This window comes from Pongo pygmaeus, chromosome 4, assembly GCF_028885625.2.
Source record: "Pongo pygmaeus isolate AG05252 chromosome 4, NHGRI_mPonPyg2-v2.0_pri, whole genome shotgun sequence".
Classification (NCBI taxonomy): domain Eukaryota; kingdom Metazoa; phylum Chordata; class Mammalia; order Primates; family Hominidae; genus Pongo; species Pongo pygmaeus.
Window position 1 is genome coordinate 98117489 of NC_072377.2, and position 26408 is coordinate 98143896.

Genomic DNA, 26408 nt, shown 5'->3' on the forward strand with positions numbered 1-26408 from the left:
TGGTTTTGTCACTTACTGTGACCTTTGGCAAGTCACTTTTCTGAGTTTTGTTCAGGTATAAAAATATCAATACCTAGCTCACAGAGCAGACGTGGATTATGTGAGATAAATAACATAAAGTGCTTGACGAATAGTAGGGAGTAAACTTTAGGTACCTTTCCCCTCTAATTAATATGAAATCATATTAATAACATCAACAGTTTATCCATATTCTTTATGGTATCCATTGACACAATTATGATTACTCTATAGTTTTACATTTACATGGGGGTACATATGCTTCCATTTAACATTCCTCTTCAAATAATTGTCTGAGTAAAGTATATACTGGATCTTAATATTTGTAAACACAACTAAGTGCTTTGCTATGCAACCTAGCAAATCCAGAATCTAAAACTTACTAGTTGTTCAAAGTTGATAGGTATTGAAAATTATCTTTTACATGAAATACTGGTATCTTATCTTCTTCACATTTGAGGAAATTGGAGGCCAAAGGCTAAAATGTCCCTTGGTTAAAGGCACCCTGAGACAGCAACACCAACCTCTCCTCTTACTCCTCCTCAGCCTACTCAACGTGAAGATGACAAGGATGAAGACCTTTATGATGATCCACTTCCACTCAGTGAAGAGTCAATATTAATATATTTTCTCTTCCTTATGATTCTCTTTGTAACAGTTTTTCTCCAGCTTACTCTATTGTAAGAAAACAGTACGTAATATATAACATATAAAAAAAAAAAAAAAAAAAAGATAAAATGCAGGGGAGTGGAGCTACCATGCCCATGGCTTACCTTCCAATATTTGAATTCTAAATATGTATGTCAAGATAGTGAGGCAGTGTTTCACAAGACAGCTCACGAAACTTCCCTCTACAGCAGTCTCAATTATCATGCCAAAATGAGTCACATAACAGAACTTACCTCCAAATTTTTAATAAATCCCTCAGTGAACAGTTGTTCTGGTTGTGTATATCCAGACTTTGGTTGAGAAATGAGAGATGAATGGTTTAAAACTGAAGCCTGCTTATAAGCAGAATTTCTGAGTAGAGAAATCACAATAAAATATCTAATTCCTAGGTTCAAATGAGCAGCCTGTTTGAACCTACTTGCTTGCTTTCTCTCCTCTTTACCCCTTTCTCCCTTTCTTTTTTTATTTCCTTCTTAGCAGTCTGAATTGACCAAGTTCTAGGCCATTTATTGACAAGTCTGTTCCTAGCTACCAACACTTTCATCTTGTCAGAGGACAATCTAACCTCTTGAGTCGGAGTTAGCATGTGGGGGTCAAATTACCTCTATAAGCATGATACAAAGACAGGAAATTCAAAACTTAATATGACTGATATATGACTAAAATGACATATGATGGTAGAGACAGTTCTACCCTCATGGAATCACCTTTGAGTATAAAAGAGGTCTTGAGAAACCACAATTCTTACCATTGGCTTGGTGGGTGAGCGGCGAGGAGGCAGGAGATACTTTACTGTTTCCTCTTTAAACTCTTAATAGAAGGCTGTTGAGAGGTCCCGACTCAGCAACTTCCTAAGTTACTCAGTCCTTTAAAAAGTTTAAGTGTGATCTCAATTCTGCATAACACAGATCTATAATCTGTCTTCAATTTGGAAAGCCTAATCTTTAGAGAAACTGAGAGAATAATATCACAATAATGGTATCTCAGTTCGACAATGAGATTTTCTCCCATACAGATTAAAAACAGACCCTGGGAACAATCTTCAAGAACATTTTATTGTTTTGATGAGACAACAAAATATGAGGTTATCATAATAACAGTGAGCTACCTTTTCTTCTTCTGGCAGGAGGAGGTAAAGCAAAATATTTTCCAAAGTGGCAAAGTGAACAAGAGCTTCTCTTTGTCCCGTGTGTATAGTGTCCAGTTTCAGAAGTGGAATTCCCAGAGCAATGGTTTCTACAGCATGTTGTGAAGGAAGTTGATGATATAGCTTTTGTCTGAGAGTATTAGTACTGACAAGCTTATGATGGGGAACCAGGTCTCCTCCACTCCTTCTCCCTACTCTCTTTAATTTACCACACCGTAACCGGATAGGGCGCATGTGTGCCTTGGGGGAGTGGGTGGGTCAGGTGGGGTGGCACACACTGAACAAGCAGAGAAGATTCCACAGGAATCCTCTCAAAGGTGAAAACTGTTACATATGCATTACCTTGTTTAGTTTTATAGTAATTATCCCCTTTGTTTATAGAATATTCTAGTAGAACTTTGCCATTATGGTGATCACTCCATAGCTATAATGCATACATAGAGCAGATATGAGTTATGTCCCATAATTCTCTTGTCTGTTCAGTGTGCTAGGTATTGATATTTTTATATCTTAATGAAACTGAGTCTCAGAGAGGTTCAGCAAATTGCCCAAAGTCATTACAGTTAGTAGCAAAACCAAGATCCAAACCCAGAACTTTATGACTGCAAAGTCCATGCTCCTTCCACACAGTGTCAGGCTGCCTCAGTTGGTAAGGTTGATTGTAAAACAAAGATGTGTTTTATTTTAAGAAGTGAAAGATATACAGTTTGGAAGGAAAGTGGAAGGAATTTGGTCGTTTCTCTTCTCTCCTCTCTTTATTGTCCTTACCTTCTTCATTCTCTTCATCTTCACTTTTGCCATTCTGAGAATAAATAAGAAAGTTCATTCTTGCGGTAGAAAATGGTGGCAAAATATGCAGCTGCCTACTTAAAGAAATATGGGGGAAGCTCCTTGCCATTCACTTGCCATAGCAGCTGAAATTCCCACTATTAGAGAGTTGCTTCTTTGGGAACTTTGTGTACTTTGTCTCTAAAAGTTATCTTTGAATGTGGTAGTTTATGATGTTATTGACACCTTTTCCCAGGATTTTTGTGCCCAATGTAATCATCACAGAACATACTACTTTTGACTGGTAATGAATGAGCATAAAATGTTTAAACAAGCCCATTGTAGACAAAGAACAGAGCAAGTTCTTTGGGAAAGAAAATCTGAAAGGTGTTAGAATTCAGGAAGGAAGATCCTGGCATGCTGCTCTGTGGAAAGTCATCTTAATTTTATTTGCATCGACCCAGGGGAAATGAGGCATGTGCAGACCTTAAAATAGGTTTAATTTCAGCTTAGATGTCAGGAAGATGTCAGGAAACCTTTCCTGACTCCGTGACACCAGGTTGTGAGTCCTTGCCCTGAGCTTTTATAAATATCTGCACTTCCCTTTATCCAGTATGTATTTTGCTGTCATTGTCTGTCCAACTCCATCACTAGAAAATAAGTTCCTTGAGACCATTCATTCACTCGAAGAATATTTCCAGTGCCAGTGTAAAGTTCAGAAGAAAATACAGATTAAAATATCCCAAATAGTTGAATCTTTTTTACTTTTAACTTGGAGGTCCTTTTTAGCATGGGAAAAAGTCACACTCTTCTATTAATACTATAGGATTGTAGAGTTGAGTAAATAATGTGTAGTCATCTTTCAGTAGAAGGCAATGGAGATTTACCAGGAAAATATAAGGGGTGGGGGGTAATAAATATATTTTAAAATTTTCAAGGGAAGGCTAAAACTTCTTAGGAGTTTTTCATTTTTGCTAGGTTACTAAGAATGGAATTCATGATCTCACTACTGAGTCAAAAAATGTATAGATAGGTGTGTGGTTCAAAGTGTGAAAGATTTAAGGAAAAGCAAAGAAAGGAAAGTGCAAGAAATGGAATGTGCAAGTAGAATAATCATAAATGAGTGGGATTTTAGGGTATTGCTGAAATGCAAAAGAGTATCAGATAAGAAGCTACTTGACAATGATTACTTAGAACCAGCAACCTTTCCAAAGATACATTAAGAAGCAAACAACAAAAGCCTCTCATTCAGAAGAATTTTTTTGAGAAGTTGCCAGCTCATTACCTGTCTGGAATGACAAAATCTCCTCTTTGTCCTGATCAGTGAAATTGTGTCCTGATTTGACACAATTAAACCTCTGCTGGCCAGATTCTGTCACGGGACCCCATAATTCATTGTACTTAGTAATCACTTGGCAAATTATCATGGTCATCAACACAAATGGAAATAGATTTGCCTAGAGGAAAGGTCACCAGTGAATAATAGCCTGTAGACCAAAGCTCTGTAACCTGTTGCAAGTCTGAGCTACTGCTTGGCCTTGGGTCATTCACATAGTAATTCCTGGCAACTCATCTCTTGCTGTAATACAGAACATAGTAGAAAGTGGATGTCAGTCCATAGACCCCATTATTGGTGAGGTGGGTTGGGGGAGGGAGGAGAAGTTGCTGACTGGCAGAAAGGCCTTGCTGCAATGTGGATTTACCTCTAAGGAAACCAACCCATCAGCATGAACCTGACAGCAGTGTGCACTGTGGTGCTCTAATGAACAACCCTGAACTACTTTTTTTCCCCTCTCTGTTAAGTAATCCTGCAGGGATTACAAAGATGCTTCTAAGATTTCTATTTTACTTCCTTAAATAAACCTGCAATTTCAGCCTGCTATGAACCGTTGAAATTGCCATTTTCTAGGTAACAAAGGGTTGCATATAGGCAATTTTACATGATTCAACCTAATTGTTAAATGGTCATGCAGATTTGGTGCTATAATATAACTGTAGGAGGAAAGAAAGAATGAAAATGTGAACACCAAATATCTTATTTTTTTTTTCCTAAGGAAGCCCGATCGGGTTAAAAGAGAAGGCAAATTCCTTTTAGCTGCAATTATTATTTGTGGAATATCTAATCACATGATGCTGTGAAGTGCACACAATACACAGAAGACACCAACATTACCTTTGAGGAATTTATCATCTGTATGTGAGGATTTGGGTAAATATAGAACAAAAACAGTGTTTCCATTTTCCCACCTAGTAGACAAAAATGGCTGTATTGTAAAGTGCACCTAATCTCTCACAAAGTATACTGATGCCAGTGCCAGCCCTATATACCCAGAAATATCACCACTGGCCTTATTTTGCTGCCTGCTACAATCCCCTTCCACCCCACTATATTCTAGATATATTAGCCTTCTTTTCTGGACTGATCATGTAATTTGCAAGACCAATGTTTGGCCTCTTGTTAAAAATTTAAGAATTTCATGATGGTGACAGCAGAGCATTAAACTGGAGCCCCTTAAGCATGGGGGCATGTGTAACACCCAGGTTGCATGCCCATGAAGCCGGTTTTGCTTCTTTCTGTTTCTCACATATACCAAATTCATTCCCACCCCAGGGCTCTGATACCTGCTGTTCTCTCTGTTTGGAATGCTCTTCTCATGGCTAAGGTCTCAGCTCAAATGCTTCTTCCTCAGAAAGGCCTTCCTTTACAACTCTGTTTAAAGAAGGCTTTTTTTTTTTTTTGTCACTCTATGTGACATCATATTATTTTGCTTTTTTCCCCAATATTTTGCTCTGCTGGGGTTTTTTTTTGCTAATTTATTTATAGACTTATATAAGTTATCTATTTCCCCTCCATTAAAATGTAAATTCCACAACAGGAGGACTTTATCTTGTTCACTCTGTCTTGTTCAGATGGCTCCTAAAACAGTACTTGGTATGAGTGGATGTCCAGTAAATATGTTTTTGATGAATAAATGAACAAACTAGATTATTTACAAGATATTTCTAATTTATAAAAAGTCTTCACTGGTCTTCAGGTTTTTATGTTTTCCAGTTGACTCAGCTAATATACACACATGCACACCAACACACAAATGAACCAATGACTGAAGTTCAAAACTTTAGCCAATCCAATCCATCAGAAATGGAACCCTCATTCGGCTGTGATTACTAAGTGATTTATCTTTAGAAATCATACTACATTTTAAAGATCAACCAGCTTTTAAACTTAATTCTACTATGGCTCTCATAACTCAACAATTTTAAAGTAAAAGTCCAAAGTTGGCATATATTAAAATGTTGATTGAAAATATCTTGTAAAATAATTTCTAAGAAAATATGGTAAATGTTTTCATTGCAACTATGCCTATTGTTGAAAACAGAATATAATTATTAAGACATTATTACATGCTATGAGAAAACTGAATGCAGCTATAATCTTCCACAAAGTTAATATTCACTTTAGAGTAGTTATATAACAAAAAAGTCAAAATAATTATACAAGGGCACAAAAACTAGTACTTTGACACCCTGGCAGAAATTGCTATCATGAAATAACCTTGGTTGAATTAACTGGACACTCATGTTAGATTACAAAGCCTCCTGCAACATACTAATTTAATTGTATCTTTTGAATTTAAGAGTCAAAGATAATGGCCCCCTAAAACTTGACTTTGCTTTTCATGGCTCAACTGGTTCTGGCTAGAGAGTTGGCACTGCATGCAAATCATCTTTTTTGGTGGTTTCATACTTTATAGCTACAATTAGAAATTAACAAAACAAGTTATAAGCACTGACTGTTGAAGACATTTCTACATATCCAATGAGATATGCAATGCAAACTAAATAGAAGAACATTTGCAATTTAAAATGTAATTCTCCATAATGAAAATGTAAAGCAGTCGTTCTGTTTTATTCAGCATGGCAGGTTAGGAATCCCCGTGAAGCTACACTGAAGCAAAGAGTAGATTAATAATTTAATTTGGTTCAGAAGTGTGCAATGGGGCACCACAACCTTTTATTCCGTAACCAGCTGCTGACCCTAATATGGACGAACCAATTAGACATCTCTATTTCATTGTTGGGTGACCCATCTAAAACTCACCAGGAATTTTCATTTTCAACAACACTCAACAGTCTGAAAGAATCCTAGTTATCCCCCTGGTGGAGATGGTTGATTTGATAGAAGCACACAAAGGAGTTCAGCAAACAGGGGAAAAAACTGCAAGATCATTTTAGACTGTGTTCTGTAAAAGAACATCTTAATATAATGAGCCTTTTTTCAGTCTCCATTGGCAGAACATCAGCCCTCTCAGATAACCCCACACAAAGCAAATACTATTCGTCTGAAGTTACATTTGCTCCTTGTTATCACAACTTATGCCACTTAATTCATTATTCAACGAATTCACTTTCTTGTTTATTAGATGCAAGGTAGCCGCTTATCCCTAAAGGCCATGTATGCAAAAGACTGCTTGTAATCCTGTCACTTCAAACCTCTCTAGACTTTTACATTGCTTCAGGAATTAAGAGGAAAGAAGCAAACAATTTAGATTTATTCCTGATGATATTAAATCTGTACATGATGAAAGAAATAAGAAAGAAATGCTAACCTGAAATTTGTTGATTTGGAGAGTGGCTTCAGATGCTATCTTTACATGTAAAAGTTAGTAATTCACTTGCTTCTCATATTGAACACCTTGAAACATTCTTCTTACATTAAAGAGGAATAAATAAAATGCATTTTTTTTGTATAGGTTGTTTGCAAAAAAGAAATAATGTAATACAGTGCACCAACTATATTTCAAAGATGCAGGCCAACTCGACATTTCATGTGCTGAAAACAGGTATTAAATATACTTTATAATCTGATATCTGATATGTTATTGCATTTGGGTACCACTCTCTAAGTATATTTAATGTTGGAATAAAAACTAAATTGAAAAGTTTTTTCATTATGGATATTTTAAGATTCCTTTTGGTTGTCATTAACAAGACATGATAAATATATTCTGTATAATATAAAGCAATATGACTATTTGAACTCTTCACACAACATAGTATAATGGTCACAGATATTTCAATTTGATTCAGTAATCTTATGCTATTAAAATCATTAAAATGTAAATGAATTACTGAATTAAACACACTTTCACTGTACTCTTAGCACAATTAATATTGTATAAAATTATCTGCATAATTATACACAGTATGTTTACATAAAACAGCCAGGAAAGAGCTACAAATCAGAGGCTGAGTGTAAAATATTTTAAGCTGTGTGCTGAAGTCTTCTAAATATGGAAATCTAAGTGGTTGTTTTAGTATTGGTGCTTTATGTAACTGCAGACTGTTCTAAATTTCATGCTTTACTTATTTAAATGCTAAATAACTCTATACCTATTTTTAAAATTCTCATAAATATATATACATGTACATATATGTGTGTGTGTGTATATATATATATAGAGAGAGAGAGAGAGTGAGTGTATTTTAAACCTGTGGGCATTATTCACAAAACTAAAAGGAAATTATTTTCTTCAATTAATTTACATTATGAGTTAACTATTTGAAATTTAGCATTAGTTCATCAACAAAAGCCACAATGAGCATTTTAGTGCAGCATAGGATATACAGATATGCCTAGGACAAAAGACTCAACATCTCCAGAAAACAGGAACCATTTACAGGGAATCTCCTTTTATGAATAGAATTGTGACTAATAAAATAATGTTACAAAATTACCTGCAACTATTCTAAGGAAAGAAATACTCTTGAATGCTCACATACCTAGCAACTGTGGATATTATTGTAATTATTGCCATTCTTCACAAGCATCACTCATATTACTATAGTGATGAACAGACTGATTCACCTGAATAATTAACCTTTACTACAGCATAACTACCTTCAGTACAGATTAACGTTTTCTATTCAGCTGAAGACATAAACCTACATGGGAAATCACACTTATTAAAAATGCTGTAAAAATCAATTGTTTCCTACCACTCTGAGGAATTAGTATCAACAATTAATTTGTGCAGTATTTTTAAAAGCTTGTATTCATCTGTCTGTGCCCATTAAACAAAAACAGAATAGAGCAAAATGAAATTAACAAAGAATGCTAATAAAATACAACTTTTCTGTTGATACCTTAGATATATAACTTTATTCATTATTGTACAACTCTTGGTTTTTTACATGTGGGAGATTTAAAAAGTCACCCAGTGATTTTTATAGTGCAACCGTATGCTAGATAAAGATATTTAAGCTGTCAGTATAAACTGCTTCTGTTTTCATTTTGCATTTAATTTCAATGCCAGACTCAAGGCATAAATTTTTCATCACCTGCAATGCTATGAATAAAAGATTAAAAAAGGAACTGAGAAGAAATTCTAACACATGCGGTGCATGCAGCACATTGTGCAGACGCAGTATTCATAACTAGATGTTTAATTTCCATCTTTTTTCACATCAGGAACATTATTATTTGGGTTAATACATCATGGAGCTAATTTCCAGTATTTTAGCTTTGCAGAATTCAAGTTTACCTAGTTTGAGCCAAATAGGCCATTCATTCCACTTGAAATCTGAAGCATACGCCCTAAGATTTACATGCTACTTTGTTAGCACTGCAGGGTTCTATTACTCTCATATTTCTAGAAAGGGAATATTTCAACATCATATATTTTTGTTTGGTTCCATGAAATAGCATGTACATTAACCTTGCCTCAAAGTTCAAAGAACTAAGAATTACTGAAATGGTCCCGCCTAATATCAGTTCCTCATTAAGGCTTGCTTCATGCTCTCTGCCGAAAGATATCATCAATCCCAAGAGGTAAAGTTATGAGCTCAGTGTTAAGGCATTTTTTATTTAGTACTTAGGACTGTTTTCTGTAGCACAATGCATCTTCATTGTCACTTTATTAGCCTCCGCAGGACTCACAGACTAGAACAATTTCTAATTCTTGCCAATAGACTCTCAGTGAGCAAGAGATGCGTAAGAGCCGTTCCTAATCTCATCAGGAGGGCCTTGGGTTTATTAGCCTTGCCATTCTGAAACTTCACTTTCTCAGGGCAGTCAAGAGCCTGCTGAGGACTACAGGCCTATTGGGGACAGCAAGAGTTATTCCCTTGGAGATTAGTGGCTTCTAATAATGTCTAGCTTATTGTCTTTGGCTCTAATTACTCAAACTAATTTTTATGGTTATTGAAATTAAATATATGGAAAGCTTTGGAAAAAAGTAAACCAAACCATATTTTGATACATTATTATCAACGTAGTATCCAATTAGCTCAGTTGGTTAGCAGATAGTGCTAATGAGACCTAGGTCATTGGTCCAATTCCACAGGGGCCAGTTAGCTTTACTTTGTTCTGTGGTCACAGACGGATACCTCATCCTATCCAGCTGTCTTAAGTGCTATTGGTCACCAAAATAACCAAATGAGAGAGCATGGATGGATTAGTGTAAATCCACCTCTACAAGTAGGCTCTAGAGGGCATCAGCATCATTTTTTGTGACAATTGTACAAAAATGACGTGTTTAAAATGAGACTTTTTGATTTTTTTGCTTATTGTTTATGACTGTAAAGCAAATAATTTATATCTTCAAAACATTTAATGGGTTTTAATGAGCTAGACTTCGTAACATCTCTATGATATTGACAAGTTTAATTAAGCTTACTTTACAGATGAAAAAGCTCAAAACTGAGAGGTTAAGTCACTTGTCTGAGGTCACATAAAATGTCAGGGGTATTTCTCAGATTAGAATCCTGGTCTTCTGTATCTCATTCCATTGCGGTACCCATGAGAGTGCTCTGCATCTATGGAAACAGCCTGAAGTCACAGTAATATGCCACTATATTATCACATTATTTTTCATTATGCTAGAAGACACAGCTTAGCGAAAAGGCACAGTGAGTCAAGGATTACAGATGTATTTCTCTTTAAGCAACACAAATGTATGGAAATTTGGATTTGCTGAACAGATAAATTAGAAAGTTTCATGTATCACTTAGTCTGTGCTACCTCATATTGTTATTAATCATTTTTTTTTGCATAGTCTAACTTCCCAACTAGACAGTAAGCACAGGGACCATGTCTTATATCTCTTTGAATCCATAGTAGACATTAATAAATATTTAGTCATGACAATGGCATTTGATTGGAAGGGGATAGGAAAATATATGACTGTGGACCCTATGGAAAGGGTAAAATAGGGGAAGAGATAAGCATCATGACATTGGGAAGGCATGGATTTTTCCTATTGGGCCTGTGTCATTGCAGCGATTTTAGTTTGATGTATTATACAAACAAACTTTATAAGAGTGCCTAAAACATACCCTAGATACCAAGCATGAAGAGGCCTTACAGAGATGATGTACTTAAGGAAGATGCCTAACCAGCAGTGTAGGAGAGGCAGCTTGGCATAGCTATGGAAGGTAGAGATGTCACTCTGTGCAAGCCTGCACCACACCATCAATGGAGACACGGTGTTGTGTGAAAATTAGTTGCTTAGTATTGTGGAAGAGAAAACCACATGATGGCAGGGGAGAGGGGCAGAAATATGGTTTTTATTTTTTAAAATTATTAGTCATAAGATATTTTTAAATTGTATGCTTTTCTTATGCCTGAGGTAACCTTGTTTAGGAGAAAGTTGATTTACTTAGAACTTTTCAGAATTATGGCTTTTTTTTTTTTTTTTTTTTTGAGACAGGCTCTCACTCTGTTGCCCAGACTGGAGTGCAATGGCATGATCACATGGAACCTTGACCTCCCCGGGCTCAGGTGATCCTCCCACCTCAGCCTCCTGAGTAGCTAAGAGTACAGGTGTGAGCGACCATGCCAAGCTAATTTTTGTATTTTTTATAGAGACAAGGTCTCATTATCTTACCTAGGCTTGTCTTGAAGTCCTGAGCTCAAGTAATCTGCCTGCCTCAGCCTCCCAAAGTATTGGGATTACAGATGTAAGCCACCACACTTGGCCAATTATGGTAATTTTGTAAGTTAAAGTATACCTGTAAAGCTTTGTTCCCTTCAGGTAATTGGCTTGAATTTGATTTTGTTAGTGAAGGATGAAGTCAAGGACCATTGGGGTTGCTCTGTAAAATGAGGAGCTGTTTGGGAAATAGGTCTTAACACCAATGTGATTCAAGAAAGAAATGGCAGACACAGCAGAAAACTCAAGATATAATGTGCATATTCTCCACAGATGGACCATCAACAAGTTTTTCATTTTAATGCAGTCATCTCTTTACTATCCATGTCTCTATTATTAAATCTCTGGTATTGGGGTTCCTCAAAGAATAACCTTCTGAGCTCTATGGCCTGATCTTATCACTAACTCCTATAGCAGTTAGGATAATCACTATCTTTTCTTGTATATGAATATTCTGTGCAAGGTTATTAGAAAATGTAAATTCACTGCTCAACTTTGTTAAAAGCTAGAAAAAATTAAAATCATGTAATGCTTATTCTCAGGTGAAATATAGCACTCACTTTTATGCTGCACAGATTTACAGTATAATTACATAGGCAATATAGTTTAATTTTCATCTTCTGATTTTTAAAGTAATATTAATAAATTCGTGTTTGATATTATTTGAGCTTTGATGATAATTTGCCTTCTTCAACATATGAGGAAATGTACTGAACACCAAATATATCAGGGATGGCTTCTTCCTGCCAGATTAGTGCTTATCAACCTAGGAGGCTTCCAGGGGCCATGAACCTCCTGAAAGTGTTGGCAAGTTCTGGAGGTAGATACGTATGTTACATGTTTCTAGGCAGAGCTCTTCTTAGAACTTCAAAGGAGTTCCTGTTTCAAAAGAGAGGTAAGAACCACTACTCTAAATTTTTATCTTGTGTTCACTTGTAAGAAGTTAATATTCATCTCTCTGTGACAATTAAAGATCTGTCTACCTACCTATCTATCTCGTTCAATTTAGTTGTTTTATAAATTTTTTGAATACTCAAATAAATGAAAAAATGCTGTATTTTCTTTCTAAAAAGAAAAAAAAGGACACGTGACAACTAAACAATTTACACCAATTACAATATTTCCATATGGAGTACTGGGAGAGATTAACAGGGGCAGTTAAAGAAATGTCTTTCCTTCAGATATTTAAGATAAAAATAAATACTCTCTATAAGAGACTTTAGATGTAGTTCTTTCTAGGAAGTAGTTTGCTAGACTAGAACTCTTGGCGTCCTTTCTAGGTTTATGATTTCTTCATTACATGCTTCCAGGACATGTCAGATAATTACTTGTATTGTCAATCAAACACATCACTTCAGACACAGACCATGCTTAACCTATATTTTAAAAAAGAAAACCTGTTTGAACCAAAATACTCCAAACACACATACAAACACATACACTGAAGATCAGATGTTAGAGAAATGAATTCTGTCTAGATTCGTGCCATCAACTTACTTAGTTCTCAAAAGCAAGTTAATCTTGCCAAAAATCATTGAAATGTGTTTTATTTTACTCCCAATTGCCCTAAATTTCTTAAATGCAAAAAATTGGATTTGAGGTTAGTCAAGAGGGTTTCTCAACATATCTAAGATGATTTTAAAAATTATAGATTCTTACATATCCCAGGTCTATACAAACAGAATTGCTAGAGAATAGCCTTGAGAATCTATAGTGTAACAAGAGACTAAAGTGACTTACGATCGTGCAAGGTTAGGAAATCTGAAAGGACGTGATATTCTCAGTCTCTTAAGATTTTTGGCATTTGGCTAGTTGGTACGTGGTTTTCTTCTGAAGATCTTCAATATACAGTATTATATAAGTCTTTCCAATTAATTTTACCTAAAGGCTGGGAGAATACATTTCCAATCATGAAATGAATTGCTAGTGAGTATGCAACATAGAATTTAAGGAGTTAGTTCAAAATTCTCTTGTCAAGAAATTTAAGGAATCTAAATAAATACAAACACACAAATGTGGGTATTTTTAAATATAAAAAGAAATATGTATGGAGCACGTGTATGATGTTTAAATGAATAACAGCTTTCTTTGTTGTCCTTTAAAAATCAGTAGTGATTTCAAAGGCATTGATAAGCACAGGGTCAGCATCTTTTTTCAGTCATGCTCTTGGGGAAACATTAAATTAATATGCTCTTCTGGACAACTGTTTCTATTTGGATGTCACAAAAAAGTTTTTAAATCAAAAGAGGAAGAGGAAGGGTATTGGTGGAAATTTATAAAAGGTTTAGGAGAGTTTTTTTTTTTTTTTGATTAACAAAACTGAGAGTCAAGACGCCTTCTGTTTCTAATCATTTTTCTATTAACTTGGACTTCTTTTCCCCTAACCTGAAAGTGGGAGGTGAAGTCTTATACTTAGTTCTGTGGAGGCATTTGCCAATAGAATAAGGCATTTGCCAATAGAATAGAATAATGTGGAGGCATTTGGCCACTTGGAGAATAGATCTATGGCCAAAAACATTGTTAACAGTAGATATTTTTGCCTTGGGTTCTGTTTTTCCCCCAGCAACATCAATAGTATATTTAAAATAATATACACTTATATATAAAGGAGTAACTATAAATATAGAAGTAAATGCAATTTTAGTGACACATAAAATAACTCTTTCTACTAACAAATACTGATGTTTTAGAAACAAAAGTATGTGATTTCAGGTCTAGATCACTGAAAAGTGATTGCAACTAAGCTACAAAGCAATACCAGAAGTTTTAAAGATGACCTAATGGTAAAAAGACAACTTTCTTAGTTTCTAAAAGGTAGTGACTAGACAGGATAATCTAATTCCAGATTGTTCTATATGCTGTAAATGCTACAGAATGGTTGTTATTGCATAAAAATGAACCACTTTATTATAAATAGAAGATTGCTATGCCATTTTGGGGTAATCTCTCATGACTCAATTGGTAGCTCCGTGCTGGTTGGTATGTAATGTAGTTCATTAAATTATTATTTAAGGTAAAATGCTGAATTGTTCATGTAAATTCAACTGCCCCTTTTAGTAAAGTATGCAGATTAACTTTTCCCAATTTGGTCCACTCCGGGGAGTAACTTTCAATTTTGCTATGTAGTTAAGTGATTTTTCATTTGTAGTGTTATATGAGCATTATTAAGAGAATTCCTGCAGTTACAGAACTCATACTTGGAGTTTCTTCTAAATTTTGTGTGCCAACTTATTTAAATTATTAAGACTGAAATAGCTTTGATCTCAGATCATTTTATAATCATTTTATCTGTAACAGGGAAGTTTGGCTCTACTGTTTCTTTACAGTAATTTTGTTATGCACCAAATTCAAGATTCACACTTTCAGTGAATTGGAAAGTGATCATCTTCCCAGTTTATTTGTAAGCCTGTAGGCAACTTACTAGTAAGGTGAATTTTAGAATGCCCTCAGTAAGAATGTAAAATAACTCATGAAACACACAGTGTATTGTGTAACACTACTGTTAAACAAATTGCCTAAGTTTCAGGGAGACTTAACATGCTTGCCTGTGCTCTCCATGTGGATCCCTAGCAGTATTTTCCTCTATAGTCTATTAGCAAACTGGAGACTCAATGTTTTAGACTCCTGAGAATGACTTTTTTGTAGTTTCCATTATACAATAAATTGTTTTTCAACATACTTTTTTGGAGTGGTTCATTTATTTATATGACCTCAAGCCTTGGGAAAGATTAAATTAAAAATAAAGTTTTACATCAGCTTCATTTTTAATCGTTTTTTGGTGCCTTTCTCCTGCAGTAATCTAATGTATGTTATCTTTAAAAATATATCATATAAATACATTACTATGCATAATTATTCTAAGCAGTAGCATTGCTAATATTTTTATATTTATAATTATTTATTCCCTTTTATAATTATAATTCATTTTTGAGTGAATTATAAAGTCACTCAGCATGCCATTAATGGGTCATGTGGCTGAATATCCTAATTTGTCCTTGTGACTTATAATTAGTTTAAGTAGAAGTTCAATATAAAGTATTTTGAAGTTTATAAGAATTATCTTTTCTGTTACATGCATGTCCATAGATATAAAACTCAAAGATTTTCTTTCTTTCATAATATACTATAATATGGTTACAAGTGCATTGAAATTCATCTTGTTAGAATGGTAGTAATATATCCCACCAGGACTACTGTTCCTAGTAGCAATTTAAAATAATTATTGTGAGACTTGATGCTAGACATCAGGTTTGCAATAGAATTACAATGAGGGAAGTGTATTAGAGACAAAACATTGCTGGAAGAAAACTTCATAATGGCGCAATTTGGAACTAAGCCTCAATTTTACAGTAATAGATTCTCTTTATGATGGCACAAAGGAGTGAATGCACTTAGCAAATTTAAATCTATTATTAGTCACACTTTGTGGATTGCAGTGCAAAAAGGAGAAAAGAAATTAGCTTTTTAAGTATGTTCTTACATAAAACAGGTTCCAGTAAGAACAGTCTTATATAAAATCTCCTTGTTAGAGTTCAGAAGCACTGTCAGTCTTCATAACATCAGGGAGTTGTCCAGGTTTAAAAGTCTTTCCAAAACTAGTTCTGGAGGTCTCTTATTTCAGATGATAAGTTTCCGAAGTCAGAATATGTTCAACATCAGTATATTTCTTATTTACAGAAATACCATATAGAACAAGAAAGACAGTTAATTTGGTCTCTGCTGCTTATTGTAATTTTTCTTCTTGAATGAAGAGGTATTTGTAGTTCACATTAGTACTATATCTGCCTTTAACATGATTTCAATTACAGTGAAGAGAACTCAGCAGCATTAAGTCGGTATGATGTGGCACTCAGCTAAAGTAACAGGAGTTGCAAGTGGCAATTTTGCAAAGGAAAACAACAGCAAGAATTCGATAACATTTTTAGTATAAAATCAAAACACCAAAAATCTAAGCTTCCATTTTCAAGTTAATTAAAATGTTATATTTTTTGTTTTAATCATGGTCCATTTTTCCTATCTCATCTGAAAATAATACAGGGTAGAATATTTGATAACAGCAAAATTCAGTTTTAAAATAACATGTGGCCAGGTGCAGTGGCTCACACCTGTAATCCCAGGACTTTGGAGGCTGAGGTGGGAGGATTGCTTGAGCCCAGGAGTTCGAGACCAGATTGGGTAACATAGTGAGACCACCATCTCTACAAAAATATTTAAAATTAGCTGGGCCTGGTGGTGCGTGCCTATAGTCCCAGCTACTTGGGAGGCTGAGGTGGGAGGAAAACTTAAGCCCCACAGGTCAAGGCTGCAGTGAGTCAAGATTGCACCATTGCACTCTAGAGCCAGGGTGATGGAGTGAGAGTCTGTTTCAAAAAAATTAATTAAAAATAAATAAATACATACATACATACATACATACATACATACATACATAAAATAACGTGTAATCTTTCCATAATATTATTGACTGGATACATAGGGATGCAGCTGTAATCCTTAAGAAATATTAAATAAAATTCCTGAGATGTTTCACTTAATTATTTCTCTGTGAAAAAGAATGAAAACACCCAGTTGCATTGAGAAAGGTCGACATTAAATAAAAATAGATGTTGGTAGATTGAGAGATAAGAAAACAAGAACAAACTGATAATGGTCACCTTTAAAATGAAGTTCTACATAGCCTAAATAGGGTAATTATAAATAAATAAAATAGTCTAGTCTCTTCCCTAAACCAAATTTATTCTTTCTCAGGAGCTCTCCATCTTAGTGAACCAATCTATACTGTTGTCCAAACCAGAAACCTGTGTATCATCCCTGAACATATCTCTTTCCTCTCTCACCCAGCCAGTCTCCAAGTTCTACTTCCTATTTCACAAACATGTTCATTTCCATCTATTCCCACTGCCACTGTCCTAATTCAAGCCACCATCCCATCATTTCTGTATAGTATTAAACAGTCTCCCGGTTGGATTTTTTCCTTCCCTGATTCAATCTGTTCTCCATGTTACAGTAGGACAGATCCTTCTGAACTATTTCATAAAAATGATAAAGGAAAATACTAATAAATATGAGTGTATAAATTTCTTTTCAAAAATCTCCTCAGAAGAAAATACCCAAATAAAATAAAATATGTCATAAAGTGGGAAAAATATTTGCAATACATATAGCAAGGAGTTAATGTTGCTAATCAATAAAGAATTCTTACAAATCCTAAAAGAAATATAGGCAAAGGAATTAAGCAGCCAATTTACATAAAAAGAAAATGGATTATAAGAATATAAAAAGATGCCTAACTTCATTCCTAAAGGAAATGCAAATTAAAATTAGATATTTTTAACCTATCAAATTGAGAAAGATTTAAAAGTTTGAAAATGTGGGGAAAAGAAGCCCTGTCATATACTATTGATGGGTATATAAATTAGCCTAGCCTCTTTGAAAGGAAATTTGGAATATATGATAAAATTTAAACATTTTTATCTATATAAAAATTTAAATAATAGTTACGTTTAATCAGACTTTTATACTTACAGAGATATACTCAGAAATATTAGTATACCTACACAAAGATAAACAAATATGCAATAACTTTTACATTTTAGTAAAAATGGAAGATAAATATTCATCAATTTGGTTTCAGTTAAATAATTTATGGGAACCCATATCATTCTGGAATATTAGGAAGTGGTTAAAAAGAGTAAGATGGATCTTCATGTAGTCATATGGAAAAATCACTATGTTATATTGTCAAGTAGAAAAAGTAAGAGAACAGTTTGTTCAATATGCCTTATTTGTGTAAAGACGTATATGTTTGTGTATCTATGTCTCCTTATTAATTTAACGGTACATACACATCTCTCATTGATGGAACTGGTGATGAAGGGCTTTCTAAGTGAGGGCAAGAATGTAAGCACAACTGTGGGGGTGGGGGGGCTGTATGAAGTGGAGATATAGTTTCCCAGAAAATTTATTTCCTTCTTTGTGCCCCTCAAAGGGAGACACAGTCTTCTCTACCTCCACACCCTAGGCTTACTCCATTTCAGACCCAGTCTAGTGTTACCATGCTCCCTAGAAATGGACACCCAGAAGCCAAACTAGAAGAGGTTCCCATTGTCCTCTATGAAGCTTAGGACAGAAACATTCTGAGCTATACATGCTGCCCCAAACTGTTCAGCTTTCAGGGTGGTTTTGTTAGGTTCTAGACCACTAGGTACTTCAGAAGTCTTGAAAGAAATATAAAAACCAAGACATCCAACCAGAAAAAAAATAGCATAGGAAGACCTACTGGTTTTCTAAATCTAGATGTAGCAACACAAATGTTCTCTGACTCATTTTTTTCTTTCAATTCTGGTAACCAAGTTCTCAAAGATTCTTCCTACCAAATGGTCTGTCAGATGTGCCCCTTTCACTTCACCTCCATGACCCATCTCCTGAACCTAGGCCTCGTTATTTCCTGTTTGGAGAAACATTTGACCTCTTACTTCATTCTTTCCCATTTAAGATCCATTTTCTCCTAACACCTGTCCGAACAGGATTCGTGTGTTTTGGCACTCCTGCTTCCACTCCATATGCTTTCTACATTGGTGATCATTTGCTCCCATTTCTTCAACAATCATCTGTACATGAATGACTCCTGAGTGTATGTTTTAGTCCGAATTTTCTTCTGAGTTTCCAACAGGAAACTCAACACATCCCCAAACAAACTTGTTGCCTTTCGCCAAGACCTTTTTCTTCAATGTCTCTCTCTCTCTTTTTTTTTTTTTTTTTTGCACTATTGTTTAACACATTTTTACAAATTCTTACACCAAAAGTTTCCAAATTGCTCTCTTTTTATGCCTGTTGCCCTGCAGAGATTCTAGTCCTCAGCATCTCCAGCTTGGATACGTCCACTTTTGTAACTACTGTTTTCCAGGCCCGCAGCATCTCCACCTCCGGACCATCCTCAGATCTGCTAGGATAGCCTCATAAGAAGAAGCCTCAGTGAATTACCAAAGTACAGAATATAGGGATCATTGCTACCTGAATCTAGTTGAGGTTACCAGTCTTAACTCCAACCACACTGTTCTTTTCTTCTGCCTTCTCACCATAATGAACCACTCTTTATTTTCAAACTGTGCCAAGTTTTTCCATATCACAGTGCCCTTGCCAGTGCAATGTCCCCATCCCAGAATATGCCTCTCCCACATCTATCTGGCCAATTTCTATTATTCCTCTTATTCAATCTCATGAGTCATCTTTTAACATGCTATCTTTTCTCTCTGCCCACAAGCTGAATTGATTGACTGTTCATCTGCATTCTGATAACACATTGAACACACATACAATAATGTGTTCTGATCAGCCGGTTAGGATCGTTACTACTATGTGATTGAAGCACAAAGTTGGTTCAGTGGCCAAACTTTAAGTTCAATCGTTAAACAATAAGTTCTTTGATTTCTTGAGTGCCTAGCACCATGTTTGGTACATGGTAATCTCTTAGTACATGTGTGTTAAATGAATGAATAGATAACCTTCTATGGCTTTGTTTTTCTGCATCGAAGTTAACTTTGTCAGACTGGCAATTAAAGAACTCTTTCAAATTGTCTGTTCCTTTCCCAGTACAATTTTTTCTTTATCTTTCAAGCCTCAGAAACAGGACTTCATGCCTCATGTACATCATAAATATCTTTTATTTGCATTCATGTCTATTTCTGAACTTTTGCTTACACTATTCCCCTTACTTGGAAAGAGTTCCGTCTCCCAACTGTATAAAAATCTAAGTACCTGTCTCCTCTCAACATATAACTCTCTGCATTTTATAGAGGTTGTGTACTAATTTTGCATTCCCTTAGATCTACGTAGTTTATATGACATGTTTCATTACACATACATACACATACTTTTTTTTTTTTTTTTTTTTTTTTTTTGGCAGGGTCTTGCTCTGTCTCTCAGGCTGGAGTGCAGTGGCATGACCTTAGCTCACTGCAACCTCTGCCTCCCAGGTACAAGTGATTCTCATGCCTCAGCCACCTGACTTGCTGAGATTACAGGCATGTACCACCATGCCTGGCTAATTTTTGCATTTTTAATAGAGATGGGGTTTTTCCATGTTGCCCAGGCTGGTCTTGAACTTCTAGCCTCAAGTGATCTGCCCGCCTCGGCCTCCCAAAGTGCTGGGATTACAGGTGTAAGCCACCATGCCTGGCCCATACACACGCATTTTATTCTATAGGTTCAGCAATATGAAATTGCCAATACTCAAGCTTGCCTACAAAAGTAACAATTTCATGTCATTCAACTTAATTATAAATTTTTGAAGGCAGGTTACTATGTCATAACGTTTTGCTTTGTTTTTTAGTTTAATGTTATCATTGGCACTATTCTATGCAGACAGTAAGTCAGTGATTCTCAGAGTGAGGTTTGTGGACCGTTGTCAGTCCCAAGACCATTTCAGGCATTTATAAAATCAAAGCTATTTTTATCATACTACTAAAATGTTTGCCTTTTTCACAGTGTTAAAATTTGCACCAATGGTAAGTAAAATCGCTGGTGTCTTTGCAGGGATCAATGCAGTGGGATCACTCTACTAGTACTCATTGTATTCTTCACTGCCATGTACTTATATTAATACTTAAAAAATAGGCCAGGCGCGGTGGCTTACACCTGCAGTCCCAACACTTTGGGAGGCTGAGGCAGGCAGATCACCTGAGGTCAGGAGTTTGAGACCAGCCTGGTCAACATGGTGAAACCCTACCTCTAGTAAAAATACAAAAAAAATTAGCTGAGTGTGGTGGCACATGCCTGTAATCCCAGCTACTCAGGAGGCTGAGGCAGGAGAACTGCTTGAACCCGGGAGGCAGAGATTGCAGTGAGCCGAGATTGCGCCATTGCACTCTGGCCTGGGTGACAGGGCAAGACTCTATCTCAAAACAAACAAACAAACAAACCTTAAAAAATAAAAGCCAGTCTCAGGAATGCCCCTATGAAGCGTCAAAAACAAAATCAATTTTATTGAATCTTGATTCTTAAATATACATCATTTTAATATTCTGTGTGACAAAATGAGAAGTACACATAAATCATTTCACTGCATATCCAAGTACAATGGTTGTCTAGAGGAAAAGTACTTGTGTGAGTTGAAGGCTGAAGTAGCCACTTTTGTCATGGAATACCATTTTTTACATGAAAAAACAACTGACAGGTATTTGGCAGACATTTTCCCTGAAATTAACATAGTAAAACTGTCATTTCAAGGAAAACAACTGACAATATTTGTTGCCAATAATAAAATTCAAGCATTCAAGTAAAATCAGAATTTTGGAAAACTTTGTATCTGCTACCATAAACTTTGACAGCTTCTTAATATTTAAAGATTTTTCAGATGAGATCAGTGGTGATGTTAACAGGTACAATTTTTGTGATATTGTGTAATGAAATGTATCAACATTTGAAGATCTGTATAACTCAGTGAGCAAATATTTTCCAAATTAACAACTCATGATGTCACTAAATCTTCTGTGGTAAAAGACCCATTCAAAGTACAAGATATCATTTCAGATTTTTATAATACATTGCAACTAACCTTTAAGAAACTACCATTTGTTGAATTTTGGTGTTGTATTAAAAAAATCCACAATGATCTGAAGGGGTAATAAAAATATTCCTTTTTTTTCCAATTACATTTCTGTGCGAGATCATATTTTCTTCATATCCTTCAACCAAAGCAACACATGAAACAGATTCAATGCAGAAGCAGACATGATAATCCAGCTATGTTAAGCCAGACATTAAAGAGATTTGCAAAAATGTAAAGGAATGTCACTCATCACTAATTTTTTGTTTTGGAAAATACAGTTTTTTTAAATAAAACACAACTTATATTAATATGTAATTGGTTTATTGTTATTTTCAAGTGAATTCAGCAAGTTTAAACTTCTCAGTTTTAATTTCTAAAATGATAAATGTTAATCAAAATAATCTACATAAACAAAAGTTCTCTGGGGTCCTCAATAATTTTTAAGAATGTATAAGAGTCCTTAGTCCTTAGGGCCAAAAATTTGAGAACCACTAAAGTAGATGTTCAATAAATATCTGGTAAGTTAATGAATCCCATGAAGCAATATAAAGGCAGCAAGGAAGGTGTTGTTTATACAAGCCTAGTTAGGTGACTGGGTGCTCAGATTTCTGTTCACTCTGTCTCAAATGCTTGACTATTACCATACTTGTCACCACACTGAGAAGTAAGTATTAAATCCTTTCTAGAAAGCAATGAGTGTTCCACTGGAGACAAATCAACTGAAGCTCAGTTACAAAAGGAAGCAATAGAGAAGGTTTGAAAATATCATTGTGGATGTGGGTGGGTGAGTTAGCCAGTGGATTTTAATGAGACTGATGGTCAGGATTGTTGGTTTATTTGAGATTGTGATTATGAATTTATAGTGGACTCAATCAACATATTTATTGAGCACTCTGTACTGGAGCATCACTTCCTCTGGTGGTCTTCCTAAACTCCTTAAATATAGGTTGCTTTCCTTCCATCAGGCATATAGCCTTGAGCACAAGGTTCAAACCTTAACAGTTTTTAAGACAATGGGGAGTGAAACCGTGTATCACTGAGCCAGATTAACAAAGACCCACTCAGTGGTAAGTTAATCACACCCAAGAGAGTTAGTGGTTAAAATTACAACTTTTCATATTACTAGACCTCAACTTTCCCTAATATACTTCTGTCTTATCAATTACCACTCCTTTATGAATTTATTTATTCAGAAATATTTGTTTTGTGCCAAAGTATGCCAGGTTCTTGACTACTTCCGCAATTACCTCCCTCCTCTCCAGGCACCTCTTTGCCCCTTACATGAGTATTTTCTTGTTTCTTTTTTACGTTCTCTTTTTTTCCCTCTTTGTTTCTGTATTTCAGAATGGGAAAGTAGCATGCCTATAGCTTTGATTCATGGACAGATAAATATGTTAAGTTTGAAGGTAACATTCATTAGGACCCACAATTAGACAAAGTAGAAGCAGTCTATGCAGCCTGTGTTACTGCAATACCCACACAGACGTGGGATATAATATGTGTCATTCTTTAATGGTTTCTATATGTTCTTAGTAGCCTGTCAATTTTTATGTTAATTTCTGTGATTTAGTCACCACATTTGTTTATTCAATAAACATGTGTTGGACCGAAAAAAAAAAAACAGAAGCAAGATTATTATTTTAAAATTGCAATTAAAAGAGGACTCACAGAGTAGATACCTCCTTCAGCTTGCACTGGTTCTGAATATCAAGTGAGATTTTTAAGAACAATTCTCAGACTTCCCTTTAATTGGCTTTAGAAAGTATCAGTTATGAACATTACTATCCTGGTATGTTTTCTGGAAGTCTGAATCACAATACTGGAAAGTAGCCAGTTTACTAGCATTGAAGCTGAGCTGTCACACACAACTCCTCTGGGCGGGCTGGGTGTTGGAAATGGTGGCAGCAGAATACACAAGCAGCTGCTGCATGGTGAAGTGGGGCAACTGCAAGAGGAGGGAGCAGGAGCAATACTTCAAGGGGGCACTGAATTACAATTTCAAAATAATGTGGCAAAGTTGTTGGCTGCTGAGAAACCACAGCAGCAGACACAGACTGGTTTGCTATGCCACAAATAGAAACGGTGGCTCTTTTTGAGCAAAGGCAGTGGGCCAAATGAGATGAAGAGACCACTAGCAGCTGCAGCCCCAAATCAAAGGAGAATCTTTAGAATGTATTCTATGAGAAAAGGATTACTGGTCATGCTCTGCCTATCTGTTGAGTTACACCTGCACAGATAGACATCAGGAGCCCAATCTTGAAAAATGCATTACTCTGATGGATAAATGGCACCCAATTTCTCACTAAGCATCTTTTTCTCTGAGAGTTCCTCCTAACGTTTGATTTATATCTCTTATGGAATAGATGTTTTCAACCTGGCATTCTGGTTGTTCTTGTGCAACCTTACTTCTTCCATGTCCAGTATAAACTGGAAGCTGGTCATATGCCCCTCAAATTCCACAGCACAGTGTCATGTGCATAATAGGTGCTCAATATTGTTGAATAAAGGAAGCATAAAATTAGCAAAACTGTCAAAAAACTGCCATCCTATCTTTATTCATCTATTTTTTTCATCTTGCAAATATTTATCCAGTCCCTATTACATACAAAGTAATATGCTAGTTTACGTTGGTTATGTTAAGATGAACTAGACTATGGTTCCCCTAAAGGTGCCATAGTTAAATAATCAAAATTAGTCTCTTTACTGAGAGCTCAGTAAAGACATAATACATTACGTTGTCATCAGTTAAAATAATGGGCTATAACATGTTATTTGAAAGCCTCATGGTAACCTCAAAACAAAATCATACAACAGATACACAGAAAATAAAAAGCAAGAAATTAAAACATACTACTTTAGAAAATGAACTTCACCAAAATGAAGACAGGAAGATGGAAAGAAGGAAGAGAAGACCACAAAATAACCACAAAACAAATAACAAATGGCAGGAGTAAGTCTTTACTTATCAATAATAACATTGAATGTAAATGGACTAAATTCTCCAGTCAGAAGACACAGAGTTGCTGAACAGAATTTTAAAAAAAAATCCATCTATCTGTTGCCTATAAGAAACATATGGAAATTAAACAATATGTTTCTGAATGACCAGTGGGTCAATGAAGGAATTAAGAGAGAAATTAGAAAATTTCTTGAAACAAATGAAAATGGAAACACGACATACCAAAACCTATGGGATACAGTGAAAACAGTACTAAGAGGAAAGTTTATAGCAATAAGCAGCTACATCAAAATAGTAGAAAAACTTCAAATAAATAATCTAATGATGCATCGTAAAGAGCTAGAAAAGCAAGAGCAAACCAAACCCCAAATTAGTAGAATAAAAGAAATAGCTTAGAGCAGAAATACATGAAATTGAAACAAAGAATCCAAAAGATCAACAAAAACTTGCTTTTTTAAAAAGTTAAACAAAATACACAAACCTTTAGCCTGGCTAAATAAGAAAAAAAGAAGACCCAAATAAATACAATCAGAAATGAAAAAGGAGACATTACAGCCAATACTGCAGAAATTCAAAGGATCATTAGAGGTCACTATGAGCAACTACATGCCAATAAATTGAAAAACTTAGAAGAAATAAATAAATTCCTAGACACATATAACCCATCAAGATTGAACCACAAAGAAATCCAAAACCTGAACAGAACAATAATAAGTAATGAGATTGAAGCTGTAATAAAAAGAACAAAACTGGGGAACTGCATCAGCTGACTTCAAATTATACAGTAGAACTATAGTAACCAAAACAGTATGGTATCAGCATAAAGACAGACACATAGACCAATGGAACATAATTGAGAACCCAAAAATAAATCCACATATCTTGTGAACTCATTTTCAATAAAGGTGCTAAGGATATACATTGGGGAAAGGACAGTCTCTTCAATAAATGCTACTGGGAAAACCGGATATCCATAGGCAGAAGAATAAAACTAAGCCTCTGTCTCTCACCACATACAAAGAACAAACATGAAGATTCAGGAATATCCTGAGCAAAAAGAACAATGAGGGATTCTACCCACAGAGACTGGAACATATTATAAGGCCATAGTTTTTGGTGCATGCAGTATTGGTACATGAATAGAGAGACAAACCAGTTTCCATTATGGAACATAATGGAGCATTCAAAATGGGAAATTAAAAAGCAGACTCTGATACATTGAGATTTCGCATAAGAGAAAGGTAGTATCACAGATCAATGGAGAAGGGGGGAATTTCTTATAACAATCTGAAAGTAAAGATAACTCATTTTACAATGACTCAGTAGTCAGAAAGAAAAATACAGACACATATAATGATTTAAATA

General features: G+C 35.2%; 1 protein-coding gene across 4 annotated transcripts in view; it reads right to left on the reverse strand.

Moving 5' to 3' along the window:
* Positions 1-26408, reverse strand: part of KIAA0825 (KIAA0825 ortholog) — a 477056-nt gene that overhangs the window by 93018 nt on the left and 357630 nt on the right. Inside the window, exon 20 of one of the 4 annotated variants that reach the window (XM_054489406.2) lies at positions 1791-2636. The exons of the other annotated variants lie outside the window; for them this stretch is intronic. Coding sequence (XP_054345381.1) covers positions 2519-2636 — 118 coding nt within the window. The 3' untranslated portion in view covers positions 1791-2518. Of the gene's footprint in view, positions 1-1790; positions 2637-26408 lie in introns of those variants that run through there. 4 annotated transcript variants of the gene reach the window in all.